The 14,477-nt window shown below is 39.2% G+C and overlaps 1 protein-coding gene across 4 annotated transcripts in view; it reads left to right on the forward strand.

Moving 5' to 3' along the window:
• Positions 1-14,477, forward strand: part of LOC109051313 (transcriptional enhancer factor TEF-5-like) — a 38,111-nt gene that overhangs the window by 13,923 nt on the left and 9,711 nt on the right. For 2 of the 4 annotated variants that reach the window (XM_042712684.1, XM_042712686.1), the window contains exons 3-4: positions 13,089-13,153; positions 13,834-13,896. In XM_042712684.1, coding sequence (XP_042568618.1) covers positions 13,089-13,153; positions 13,834-13,896 — 128 coding nt within the window. Of the gene's footprint in view, positions 1-13,088; positions 13,154-13,833; positions 13,897-13,997; positions 14,061-14,477 lie in introns of all 4 variants that reach the window. The other 2 variants (XM_042712683.1, XM_042712685.1) reach the window with 1 other exon arrangement.

A 14,477-nucleotide genomic window follows, 5' to 3' on the forward strand; every position in this document is an offset into this window, starting at 1 on the left:
ATGATTGCTAACAGGACAAAAGTTATAGAAATCAAACAAAATGAGGTTGTTGTTGTTGTTGTTTTTAGTGAATGAATGGATGAATGAATATTGAACTGAAAGAAATTACAGCATTTAAGCCCTGTTAATATTAAATGTACATTTTTGTCCCAAATATTTTAAATGCTTATTTACAGTAAAACTAGTAATAATGTGAAATATTTTAAAAATTGAAAACGGTTTTCTATGTGAATATATTGTAAAATGTAATTCATTTATGTGATGCAAAGCTGAATTTTCAGCATCATTACTCCAGTCTTCCGTGTCACTTGATCCTTCAGAAATCATTATAGGCCCTGTCCCAAATGGCGCACTTCATATGGACTTTCGGTCTTGTGGACTTAAATTGTGCGTGTGTGCCGAGTCTACGAGTCCGTAGGCCGTCCCATTCAGCATTTTAGCGCTCTGAAGTGTGCTCAGCAGTGCCTCCTTTGTACCCTTAAGCGATCTTCACACTTTAACTACCCAGGAATCCTTGCGAAATGCCAATCAGACAACGGATGGGAGGAGATTTCGCTCAAGAGCAATTGATGGAATCCTTGCGAAATGCCATATTTAAGTGTAGGTATCATTACGGAGGTTACATTTAAAATTTTACATGGTATATATCCAGCTAAAAGTGTGTTAGAGAGGTTTAAGTTAGAGATTGATTATTCATGTGATGTTTGCTCAATGGTAAAATAATCTATTGTCCATCTGTTTTGTAATTGTATATACACAAAAAAAAAAATTTTGGGTGGATGTGGTATATTTTATTAGAAGGAAAACAAATGTTATATTTAAATTAAATAATTTTGATATATGTATGTATTATTCCAATGAAAATAATAATAATAATAATTTTAATTTTATTGTACAATTGTTTATTATTTTGGGAAAATTTCATATACACAAGAAGAAATGGTCAGGATCCAAGCCAAATTTTATTAATTTTCTTCAGGAGACAAAAGACTACTGCATCAGTTTGGAGAACATTATAAATAAAAAAGCAAGGAAGACTTGTCATATTTTTAAAGAATATTCAGTTTTTTGATGAATCAATCAATGGTTTGTACACTCTGGCATGTTTTTTTTTCTGTGCATTAACATATAAATTAAATTTCTGTCTATTATTGTATATTTCTGGTTTCTCGTTAATAAAAAAAAAAAAAGGTAGGTATCATTACAGTTTTTATGACCTAGGTGTACATTTTACCAGTTGTTACCTACAGTTTATACAAACATTATGGTTATCGACCAGTGGTTGATATCTCAAACATAATAATAGCGCATTGAATAATACTATGGCATTATGATTCAATAAATAAATAGAACCGAATGTCAGGGCTTTACTGAGTCATATGTAAACCTAGTATTTATATTTAAGCCTGTAAATTCATCTGAAACTCACGCACATGTTTATTATGCGTTAAAATTGTAATCTTAGTTCAAATGGAACATAGGTAGCATATTCCCCGAACCTGCAGCTCCTGTCAAAAAACAACCAGACCATTATTTCCGGCGTGACGATCGAGTCTGTCCCAAAAATACCTCTCAATGCGCCCTCGTGGATTCGCGCCAAGGGCCCTATAGGTCTGCACTACATGATGTCACCAAAGTGTGGACTCTGAGGAAGTCCACAAGTCCGGAGTGTGCCATTTGGGACAAGGCAATAATATGCTGATTCCCTATCGAGACTTCACTCGTACTGCATCTGGAAAAACTCCTGTCTCTCCGATGACTGAAGCTTTTTCAATAATGCAGTTTAACTGCATGGCCATTGGTTTGTGCAGTAAATTAAAAACAAACTAATGGCTCGGCAGCTGCACAAGCCTATGGTGATGAAGCCTGCCAGAGCCCGCCAATATGAGTGGGGCCATCTGACTATATAATATATTGCTCTTTGTAGATCGCCGGATGGTGGCAGGGGATCGGGAGACTGGCGCTGCTGCGGCGCTGAAGGCAGCTGCAAGAAGCGGTGAGATCAGCTGAGCAGAGAGGTCATGATCTGCCACTTCTTGCAGCTGCCTTCAGCACCGCAGCAGCGCCAGTCTCCCGATTCTCTGCCGCCATCCCATGAGTGGATCTCATGCTTGGGGAGATCCCACACTGAGGATGCACTCAAAGAGACAGAATGTCCCCACTGCAAAGAGTCTCTCCTCTCTGTGCTCGCAGGCAGCTTTCTTCTCAGAAAGTGACCCTGCCCCTTGCGCCCTCCTGTTTTCTTCCTCCCAGGAGCCTGCAAGGAAAAAAAGCGGGGCAGAGGACCCCGGCGGCCGGAGATGAGTAAGCTTCATGGCCGCCAAGCCCCCGTGTGCCCCGCTCTCTCCGCATAGAGAGGCATCCCCCGTCCTCTTCTCCCAGCCAGAACAGCATCCCTCCGCGGCTCCAAGGCATGGATGAGTCCGCTCCAGACCTTGCAGCCTTCAAGAAGCTGTGCAGTGCTACCAACCTGGCTTTATGCACCATCAAGACCACAAATCAGTGCAGACTCAGCAGCCCACAGAGCCCACGCTTCCAGCTGCCTAGGTGCTCCCGGTACTCCCCTGATGCTAAAAACTGTTTTGCTACTGGTTTTAGCATTGGTAAAGCAGATGGGATACCAACAGGCAGTCTCTGTGAGCCCCTCTTGCCTGGAATTCGTGCCCAACAACTCTAAGGTTGTCCTGAAACCAAGGCTCAGGTACATACCTAAGGTGCTCTCCACCCCATTCAGAGCACAGGTGATAATTCTATCGGCGGTTCTTCCCTCTGAGGAAGACCAGGAGTTAAAACTACTCTGCCTCGTCAGGCCATTGAGGATCTATATCGAGCGTTCCGCCCCGCTCAGGCAGATGCTTTGGTGGCCACACCAGAGGGTTTCCAGTCACTAAGCAGAGACTCTCTAAATGGGTAGTTGATGCTATTGCACTAGCTTACTCCTCTTTGGGCCTACACTGCCCCATGGGTGTAAGGGCCCATTCGACTAGAGGCATGGCCTCATCTTGGGCTTGGTCTAGCAGTGTGTCCATTGCAGAAATCTGTGCGGCAGCCGGCTGGGCCTCGCCGTCTACATTTATCAGGTTCTATAATCTGGATGTCCTGAACTTACAGGCCCGGATCCTTTCTGCTTGATGGGCTCAGTCTTGCCTCAGGGCAAAACCAGTCTTAGGATTTGCTTACCTGCGTTCTTGGCCCTCACAGAAGTGCAGAGGCTGTAGGTTTTCTTCCTGGAACGTTTACTTATGGCTGGGCTGACCTCTACGAGTTTAACCCTATTGCCTCCTATGGGGTTTCCCTGCAAATACTTGTCCCTCTGGGCCTCTTGTGGTGCTTAACCCTTTCACTAGTGAGTTTAAAATATTCTAGCGGTTCCCCCCAGAGTGAGTTTTTTTAGGCGACCATTATTTTAGAACGTTTACCCTTATTGCTTCCATGGCGACGTGTCATGCTTATCACATGACACACCGCGGCCACATTAACACTGAATTACAGATGGATCGCTTTTATTTCGTTTTTCCTTTTTTATTCAAAATATTCATAAACTTGCTTACCATATCATCAACTATCTGATATTCCAATTAACAAATATGTGCAAATGAGTGTGTTTTGTTGTTTAAAAACCGTTCTAAATGATGTTGATCGTTATCTGTAACGTGAGATGGGCGAAATGTTTGTTTACGCTGCAGTTCAGAGAGTCCTGTCAGTCAGATTTACCACATGTAAATTCATCAATTTCTCCCGAAATACATGCAAATAAGTGGCCGGTGAACTGGGAGAAGAAAATAGTGAACTTTATAGTTACTTACACTATGTGTATCTGATATTAATAAAACACGTTGGCAAATTATATTTGAATGCATTGTTATTGCTGCTTCCATAAACGTGTGTATTTTACAAACTCTAAATGTATTGTTTTACTAGTACTTTGTATTTAAATGTCTGAAACCTAAAATAAACATTATTATGTGGTTAAAAACACTGCATAGTTGTGATTATCTGACAAGTGCAGCGGCATCTCTGCATCAGCCAAAGTGCGAAAACGCAGTTTGAATTTGGCAGTTGAAAAGTGAAAGTCGTGACATTTGCCAAGTATGGTAACCCATACTCTGAATTGGTACTCTGCATGTAACCCATCCAAGTGCACACACACAGCAGTGAGAAGTGAACACACACCTGGAGCAGTGGGCAGCTATATCCAGCGCCCGGGGAGCAACTGGGGGTTCAGTGCCTTGCTCAAGGGGACTTCAGCCATGGGTATTGAGAATGGAAGAGAGTGCTGTTCATTCACTCCCTCCCACCTACAACTCCTGCCAGCACCGAGACTCGAACCTGTGACCTTCTGGTTACAAGTCCAATTCTCTAACCATTAGGCCACAGCTGCCCCCATTATATGACGTCACCGAATGTTCTAAATCCCATATCTAGGACCGTACTCCCAGGGTTACAGAAAGAAAAATCCCATATGTGGGACCATACTGCTCAACAGGTTAAGGCAAGTATGAGTCATTCCTCTAAGCATAGAATGGCGGGATTGTACTGGTTCCCCAAAGCGTCTTTGCAGACTCAGTATGAGTGAAGTATCAAACGTTACAAAAGTTACAAACGTAATCTCGGTTCCCTGAGATAAGGAAACTAGTACTGCATACTTAGCCTTGCTATGCAGCTGCACGACTCTTCAGTCGAAGTAACCTGAGAATCCTATGGCAACATGCCCACTTATATAGCCAGATGGCCCCGCCCATACTGGCGGGCTCCACTGCCGAACAATTGGTTCTTTTTTAATTTACTGCATGAACCAATGGCCGTGCAGTTACACTGCATTACTGAAAAAGCTTCAGTCATCGGAGAAAAATCAGTTTTACCATAGCATCTTAACAGATGCAATACTTGTTCCCGTATCTTAGGGCACCTAGGTTACATTTGTAACCGAGTACATTTCCTGCTCAAGAAACATTTTTGATTATTGTCAATGCTGAAAAAGTTTTTTCAGAATTTTTTGTTAAATAGATAGTTTTTGTAACAATATTAATGTCACAGTCATGGACTTCTTTTGTTGTGTTTTCATTTAGTTTCTGTCGTCCTTTGATTAGTTCATTTATTTTTGGTTTTTTTTTTTTGTTTTTTTATTTAGTTTCTTTTGTCTTTTTATTTTTTGAGTGTTTATTTCCCTTGTCAGTTCAGTTAACTGCTGGTTATTAGTTGTGTATGCTGTTTGTTTTACCCTGTGTTTTGTATGAGTCTTCGTCATCTTGGATTACTATTAAATGTTATTTGGATTACCTTTATCTTTGTGCGCCTCCTTTGACAAGAGTGTGACAAAAGTATTTACTATCACTTTTAAATAAATGTAATGCATCCTTGCTGAATAAAAGTATTTATCTATTTAAAAAAAAATTAAAAACGGTAGTATGTAACTTTTTTACTTCCATTGCACCATTCCAGGAGAAGAAATCCATTGAATTTTTTGTGAATGAGGTGACTTGCATTATTGTGATTAGTTGATCAGAAGCCATTGGAGTATTTTTGATAGCAATTCTATTCAAGTTGTGGTTTCACTGTTGGTGTGAAGTAAAGTAAATAGCTATTGTCTATACTAGTAGGTACTCTGCATTCATAAAATTTCAGCAAAATTTCATTGTTCATTGTCAAAAGTGTAGTGATGTATAAAGCACATCTCACACAGAAATCACTTTCAAACCATTTAGCTTTCTGCTGGTCGATGCAGAAAATTCTCGTGACCAACTGTTAAAAAAAATCTTTTTGGGGAAATCATTCACATTTGCACAAAATTCCCAATCACATGGATTCCTCTAGATTTCGGGAGCAAAAGCAACAACAATCAATAATAAATCAAACAACAATAAATGTGAGCACACTTTAAGGTAATTATTTGGCACATTTGTGATGTTACAAAACATTAGCATGAACACCCAGTAATTAGTAAGGACTGGGCCAGGATTACATTATGTAACACTGATAAACTCGACTTTATGACCTACCCCTAATCCTTTTGTCAACCGGTTTTGGTATGCTTCAGGATTTAATATATGACTGCACACACAAATGAGCTAATTTGGCTTTGAGGTGGTTTGACCTTTGACCCCCTCTGTAGAAAAGGCTTATGGAGACCAGCCCACATTATTTTGTTTTTCCCCTCAGCTTGAAGGGGACACACATTCCACAACTCTGTGGCCTTGTCCTCCGCTGTAATACTCCACCCACGTCTGTCACACAAGTTCTAATCCCCGTCCCAACAGATGAAGAAGGTTTGTTTCAACAGCCAGTCATTTTGTCTTTTTGTGGAAGTGCGATCCATCATCTCTGTGTGTTACCCCTCTCTTATCAAGATCATCCCCTTACACTCTCTTTACAAACAGCCCCATCCCGGACCAGTTACGATACTCCTGCCAGGACCCTGATGTCAATCTCCAAAAGCGAACAGAGTCTCCTGATATGCCCCCTCTCTCTCTTCCACCCCAAGTGCACACAAGTTCATTGGCCGCAAAATATACTTTGACTAGACATCACTAAAATAGTCTGGCTATCTGATGCACATAAGCAACAACTTGTATAATGGTCACTCATGAACTAGTATGTAGAAGCGTTTCTCATATCAACCACATGGAGATTTCAGTGGAGTCTGGTGTTAGCATGATGCTAATTTAACATTTTTATTCTTTAATTATCACAAATAATACATGGAGCACACAAATATTTAGTGAAATCATGAATGTTTAATTCAATTTCTGAGATTGCCTTTTTGTGTGTTCAAGACATGTTGGACAGTATACAGACTCTATTATTAATTATTATTATTATGATTAATGGAAAACTGAATTTTCTTTGAGGGATGTGCTCAGTTTCTGAGAAAAGTACCACATTTATAGTTGACTGTAAATTTTTGAATTGTATGGTTTTTTTTTTATAAATATTATATTAACAATATTAATTATTAAAGTTAAATGTGCAAAATATGACAGGATATATGACACTAATTTATAGTGGCTTCATAAATTTATTAAAATCTCTTCTTTGCTCTTTTTCTCTAAAGAGAAAAAACTTAAGTTTTAATTGTTTATCAAATTATGTGTTTAATAATGTATTAAATGAAGTCAAGTCAAGTCACCTTTATTTATATAGTGCTTTATTTGATACAGATTGTGCCAAAGCAGCCTTACAGTGTTAAACAGGAAAATCGTTTTTCAAAATTCAGTTAAAGCAGTTCCAAATAGAGGACAAAAATAAATAGTCAATTTTCCAGTTAACTTTAACAGTTTAGGACTACATAAGAAATAGTTGGGCTCAAAGGTAAAATAAAGGTTGTCTTTTATGCCAGGAACACACTTATGGTGTCTTAAAATGCTATCTATGTAGGCAGCTCACAATGCTTTGCTATAGGAATATTTTGTCTCAGGTATGCTGTGGAAACTGAAGGTTCAAGTTTTATTTTGTCCTGATCATCACCTGTTCCTCAGAGCTTTATTACTCACTGCAAAAATCCTGCTGTCTTCTAACAGAAAGCAGTTTTCCTAATAAAGTTCACTCTCATTGCACTGTTGAAAGACTGGTTAAACAATCCGATGTTCCCATCCAATGTCTGGCTGCTATAATGAGCTTGATTTGTCATCCTGCACCTGTGATGTCTTGCCAAGTTTCTTGTTTGAAGTCCCAACCTGCAATCGTTTTAGTTTATCGCCAGTGTGTCAAAGCTGTTTGAGAAATAATATATCAACGCTAGCATTTAGCAAATTATCTCAAGGTCTTTTCTGAATTAGGCTAATTTGTGGCTCTGTTCATCATTATGCATCCTTTTATGTTAGTAGTAGCTATTTGTTGAGCTTGTTGATAGTTACGGTTGTCTGTTTTCACATGAAGTTTTGAATTAATACCATCTCAGAGAAGGCGCACAACATCACGGTTGCACAAGCTTCTCAGATGTGATGGATCCTCTGAGGAGATATTATGGAGAACTGCTGTTCCTCCATTTGTGAGATGAATGACAAAGCACAGCTCATTTGCAAGAGATGGGTGGAAATGCTCTCTAGGAAATGTCTGGACTGTGGCATAGTGGTTAGTGAAGATTGTGCTCATGTGGATGATGCAGTTTCGAGCCTGACTCATGATATTTCCTGATCCATCTATAAGCTACATTACAAATTTTATAAGTGTTCGAAATTGTTAGTCTGTGTCAAAATTGTCAACCTTTGCAGTAAATGGGTGCTGTCAGAATGAAAGTCAATAATCCACAGGTAATCCACACAGTCTTTTTATTTCAGAAGACATTAACTGATGGACTGGGGTGATGTGGATTGCTTGTGGATTATTGTGATGTTTTTATCAGCTGTTTGGACTCTCATTCTGACGGCACCCATTCACTGCAGAGGATCCATTGGTGAACAAGTGATGTGATGCTACATTTCTCCAAATCTGTTCTGATGAAGAAACAAACTCATGTGCATCTTGGATAGCCTGAGGGTGAGTACATTTTACAACTGTTGCTTTAAATGAGGGAAAGTGCTGAGGAAAGCAACAAGCATTAAGACTACAGGGATCTGGGGGGAGTAAATGTTGAGAACTTAAGGGTCAAAAGGTGAAGGGTATCTCTTCATGGGTTGTCAAATGTCAGGGAGTATCCTTCCATGTTTCAAAGGGTTAGAAGGGTTTAATTTCAGTGAGAAAGATGTACATGCTCCAGGAAATGTGTTCTTTTGATGTTCTCCACTTCAGATAAGTGTTACCCTGAAGTGGTATTATGAGTTGGTATCATCTGAGAACGTTTTTGACCTTTTGATCTCTCGTAGTGGAGATGGACCAACTGTCCAGTTGCCTCATGCTCCAGCTCAAATGTTTTGACAGTTTTGGTGTGTGTTCATATCTGTTTCAGAACAAGTCAAAACATGTTCGGCATGATTGCCAGTGGTTCAGACAGGATCTTCTGGAAATGTTTGAACTCAAAGACATATTTACACATACTGTTTGCAATTATTGCCTTTGCCTATCTACGTCATATTTCATATTTGTTACATATGAATATACATAGTGCTAGTGACTTATAGTAAGCTTGTAATTACATGAATCTCAAGAAATCACCTAATGTACCAGTTTCTTTAGTAGGTAATTCAAGTTTCTGCTCTATCCTCTTCCTCAACATAAAGTTCTAGAAAGAGTGTAACTATTTATTTATTGTTGACATTTATTGTTTCAAAGGTAGGTCGTAACAAAATTGCATATGTTAGTTGTCACTTTGCTGCTGTTTGTAGTTAAAAGTGCACCAAGGGACTATTGTCCACTTTAGAAAATAAGTATTTTTTTTTTTTTATCTTTACCTTTAAAGATAAATGTAACACTTTACAATGAGATAAAATCACAAAGAAAGTTCACAAAGAAGAAAGTGCATCCTTCAACATGTAAGACTGTCTTTTTGTTAGGGAATTATATTATTTGCATGTCTTTTTAAACGATGAGTATTTTTTACAGTGCAGGAGTTTTCATTTAGGTGATGCTTGTCTATAGAGAAGGTTTCCAGTCTAGTGTCTCTGTTGAAAACATCCAGGAAATACAACATATGGAATTACTCTCATTACCTTGAGATAAGCTGGAATATAATACAGCACATCTTGCTGTGTTGTCTGAGAATCATGACTGAGAGGACTGGCACCAGTTCTGTGAGAATCTAATTTGAATGGCATGGCACCTGTTTCTGATTGGCCGTTGGTTTGGGTTTTCCTTTGATTAGCAGTTTTCAATCTTTTACTGCGGGCCAAAGTTAACAGGTGGGTGGTGGGTGAGTTGTTAAAAAGCAGGTGGTTTTGGTCAGTAAAGTCACACATCTGGTGGAATGGAGGGTTAACCAGGGTGAATTTTGGGAGGAAACTGTCAAGGTGAAAAATGATCCATGAAAGAGAGGGGAACTAATAGAGGCAAGGTGCAAATCATCATCCTCACTGACTTCTTTCTACAGACTTTTTGCCAAGTGACCCACAGGGCAAGTCCAAAATGTCCTGCAGTCCTGCAATTAGTTTAGCACTTCCAAATGGTTATGTCAACAGGACTGACATAATTGAAAATGAGAGCTCAAGCTTGGGTTCACCTTCACATACTTGTCAATACAGGCCAAAAACATATGCAAACACTATTCATTTGCTGTGGCAATCCGTATCACATGCTTATCCCAGCTGGAGCGCAAGTTTCCCATTCTGATTTCAGTAAAGAAGGATAGGCCAAAGCCATTAAGAAAGCTTTTTTTTTTTTTTTTGAGGGGGATAAATGTGTACAAAGCAGGTTTCAGTTCACTCCTGCTTTTCCTGGACGTACTTTAGAGGAATCTGGGAGCAAATCAGCACTTTCCTCTGGCACAGCCTCAGTCAGATCTGCAGGAGTATTTATGCAGACATTGATATGGAGTGGATGTTTAACTGGCCCTTTTTATACTCAGCACTTTGTCAGCGGAATGGTCAGCCTTTAATTTTCCTACCAAAAAGGCAGGTAGACAATTTTAGCTCTTAATGAGACAAAAAGACTTGCTCTTTTGTACTCTGAGGTAGTTGTTGTAAATAGCCTTTGCTGGATGGTTAGGTTTGCGTCTCTGTAAGCTTTGCCTGGTAGAGATCAGTTGGAAGCAATTTTTTTTTTCTTTTTTGCAGTATGTTAAGGGGGAAAGGCACAGAGACACAATGCAGGTCCAGTCCTGCTCCTGGAGGGGCACTGTGCTGCAGAATTAAGCACAAGTCCTAATTAAACACACCTGAACCACCTGATCAAGGTCTTCAGGATTTTAGAAACTTCAAGGCGGTTGTGTAGGAGATCGGCAGGACTCTGGCCTTTCAATAGCAGGATTAGACAACCCTGCCTTTAGAACTGAGCTAGTCCTCATAAAGTTGCAAGTTTGAGTCCCACAAGGGACAACCAAGAGGTATTACCATTATGTCCTTAAGCAAAGCATATCGTGACACCTGCAGGAAGGAGCCTCTAGTTACTCCTGTGGGATTGTCCTTGTAAAAAAGTCTTTGTACTGTAAGTCATTTTGGGCAAAAGATGAATGAACCCATGAAGTGGCCTTCATAGATGAATGTCTGAAGTCAGAAGCATCTGTGTTTCTGATGGACATCTGAGACCTTTCCACTTCTCCCTCGTCATGTCCTCCTTTCATTTCTGTCTTTCTCTGTCTGCTGACTTCTTCTACACTCCCTGCTACAGTGTTCCTGTCTTATCTTCCTTTCTTCCTCTCCAAGCCTCCCAGGAAGTTCTGCCATTCGTTTAGGGTCATAAACACTCTATTTGTGGGCAGGTAGCTTGCAGGCGGGCTAGAGGGTAGGTGCCCTCTGAAAGCTTTTGGCTGTGGCTCAGGAGTTTAAGACTGCTAAAAATCTGAAAATGAGCCAGAGTCTCTCTTTCTCTATCAGAGTCTCCTCTGTATGTCTGGAGCTGAAGATGTTTGCCTTCTCTTTTACACGTGTTCTGTCTTTCAATGTCTGGATGTTTCTCTCTCACTAAGGCTGTCTGAATGGCTAATCCTCTTTGACTTTGGCATATGTTGTCATTTCATCAGTAATAGATAATTAAATTAAATTGGAGAGGCTCTAATCTGTTCTTGTTGGTGTGATAAATCATTGGACAACTCTAGTATCATCTTGGTATTAAGCACTCACACCATCTAAACTCTCAAACTGGGTTGGGGTTGCTCTTTTTTACTCTACCTCAGAGTACAAAAGAACAACTCTTTTAGTCTCATTAAGAGATAAAAATTATCTACCTGCCTTTTGGTGTCCCGGAATGAGAGTTTGAATGGTGAAATATAAATTTCCAAATATAAATGGCCAAATAACAACTGGACAACCTACAGGATATGTGTGTGTAGTTGTATATATGGTTGTCTTGACAACCTATATATTTGTTTTAGTAACCCGACTTGGCCGACCTAACACCATTCGCTCGGTCAAAAATTGGTCTATTAATAATTTATCAGTCTATAACCACAAATAATCTATCATGACAGGATCTTTTTCCCGAATTCTGGCATCTTCTGCACCATATAGGAAACATGGTGCTTTATTTATATTTGGGTTGTCTTATCACAGATCTCTTTATTTGTTTGCACATTCACAATGTCCAAACAAGTTGTTTGCTGGCAACATGTTGTATATGAGTCCCTGGCTTGAGTTAGGGAGCAGGGTTTCATGTATTGGGTTCAGGTGGTCTGACTGTCATTGAGTGGGATGCCAGTGGGAGGGTGGGGGTGTCAAGAAAGATTCACTGTTGAAACTTTGCACAGCTGTTCACAAGGTCAACCCTTTATAAACTGTGATGAAATCCTGTTTATCTCTTGACCTCAATTTATCTCCTCTCATGTCTTCCTTGATTCCCGTCCCTTTTTCTAATATTCTCATTCTAATGGCATTATACAGACTGATTTATTGTTGTACTCTTAATAAATTGCTCTTTGTATGAAAACATTTGTCCACTTAGAACAGCTTGAGTGGTCAACACCCTGACACATGGTGGCCCTATTTTTTATTTTCTATTTTGCCAAGTCACCACCCATATCGCCTGACTCTTCTGTCACAAGCCTTGTCTTTCAATGGTCTATTAATAAACGAATGGTCTCATAGGAGGCTTTACACCCTACTGTGATATTGCTGGTGGAGGCATTACAGCATTTTGTGTGCTTTTCTGTGGGTCTTCGTTCCCAATAGCTTTATATAAAAGTGTTAAATTACATGTGAAGAGAAAAATATTCATATTTATTCTTTTGGGAGTCACTTTTATGCATTAATAAAACACTGGGAATCGAACCCAAGACCTTGCGGTATGAGTGCAGTGCTCTATCAGTTGAGCTACTGCAGCAGAAAAACAATTTAAACATGTTTTATATAATGAATTGAACTTTATTTTAAGATATGACATCTTAATTGTTATGAATGCTAACACAATTTTTTTTATCATACTTAATATCCATTTTCAGTTTCATTATTATTATTATTATTACTGACACTCCACTCAGTGCTTTATTAATCAGCTGCATGTGTTAGTCAGCAATGCATATTTTTGCATATGTACTAATCTTGTGTTTCTTACTGTTGCCTTTTCAGGTCGTAATGAGCTGATAGCAAGATACATAAAACTGCGGACTGGAAAAACCCGGACTCGAAAACAGGTAATGTGACAGTTTCTGTTAGCACTTGTTTGAATGGGTACAACAGAAGTCATATCAAAGTCAAAGATTATCACTATATTCTGGTTTAATTAGATTATGATGCTTGTCATTGATTCAGTATTTTTTTTTTTTTTTTTTTTTGGCTTGTTCAAGTTCTTTTTGTTTCACTGGTTGAAATAACAGTGCACTTTATACTGACACCTATTGGTGTGGATGCTGCAATGTGCAAAAGCAAACATTTTTAGTTATTGATGCTATTATGAGATTATCCCATTCACAGGCACATTTATCACACATTATTACGTATTATTAGAAATGTAAACATATCTGGTAAAACACCGTTCAATTCTTTAGGTGTAAAACTGAAAGAAAAAAATATTTAATGCACCTTCAATATTACACCATAAATATAATCTTATCATAACAAGTGTCAGATCTGTGTTATAAACAGAGAATTTGCATATATCTGTAGTAGAGGTCTAATATATCTATTCTTTGCAAATTCTGAAGCAGTGCAAATGTGCTGTTTTCCTGTGATCACTGAAACTGCAATGCTGTAATTAAAAAGTCAGTACTCTAAGGTTTATTGGTCACTTGGTCATTTTGACAGATTTGTTGTTATGACATATATACATGTGTGGTGGATGATATCAAATGTCTGTGGCCCTGTTTTGCCTCAGGTGTCTAGTCACATACAGGTGTTAGCCAGGAAGAAAATGCGGGAATATCAAGCAGGCATTAAGGTATGGCTGTGCTGCCACCTAGTGGCTTCTTTTCAATGTTTCTCTTCTCTTTTCTTTTCTCCCTTCCTTCCTTTCTCCCTCCTCTGACTTCCTTCCTGCAGGTGTCTAGCCATCTGCAGGTTCTTGCGCGGAGAAAGTCTCGCGAGATTCAGTCTAAGCTGAAGGTATGCAGTTCACTGCCGTCTGCTCTGCTCTGACCTGAACCTTTTCCTAAACTCACCAGCCCTTCCTATCTGTGGCACACTCTAAACGTTTTAATGACTTGTGATGTTTAGCTTACATGTACCATAATGTGTGTGGTGTACAGGCATTCATTAAAACACATTGTGATGGAACTGAGCAGCATTCTTGTAAAGTGATGGCTCCCTCTGGTGATTGACTGAATATTGCATTGCTTTCTGTTGTATGCCACACGTAAAGGAATGTGTGTGTCTGACTGAACTATTTATTTATTTATTTATTTCTCCCACTCTAACTTATCTTGAACTCCATAACTCAAACCTATACTCAACTTTACATCTTTCTGAGATTTATGTGTTCACTTTAGTGAAACATTGTGCTATTTAAATGTGGTGTTGTAG

This window comes from Cyprinus carpio, chromosome A23, assembly GCF_018340385.1.
Source record: "Cyprinus carpio isolate SPL01 chromosome A23, ASM1834038v1, whole genome shotgun sequence".
In the NCBI taxonomy this organism is placed as follows: domain Eukaryota; kingdom Metazoa; phylum Chordata; class Actinopteri; order Cypriniformes; family Cyprinidae; genus Cyprinus; species Cyprinus carpio.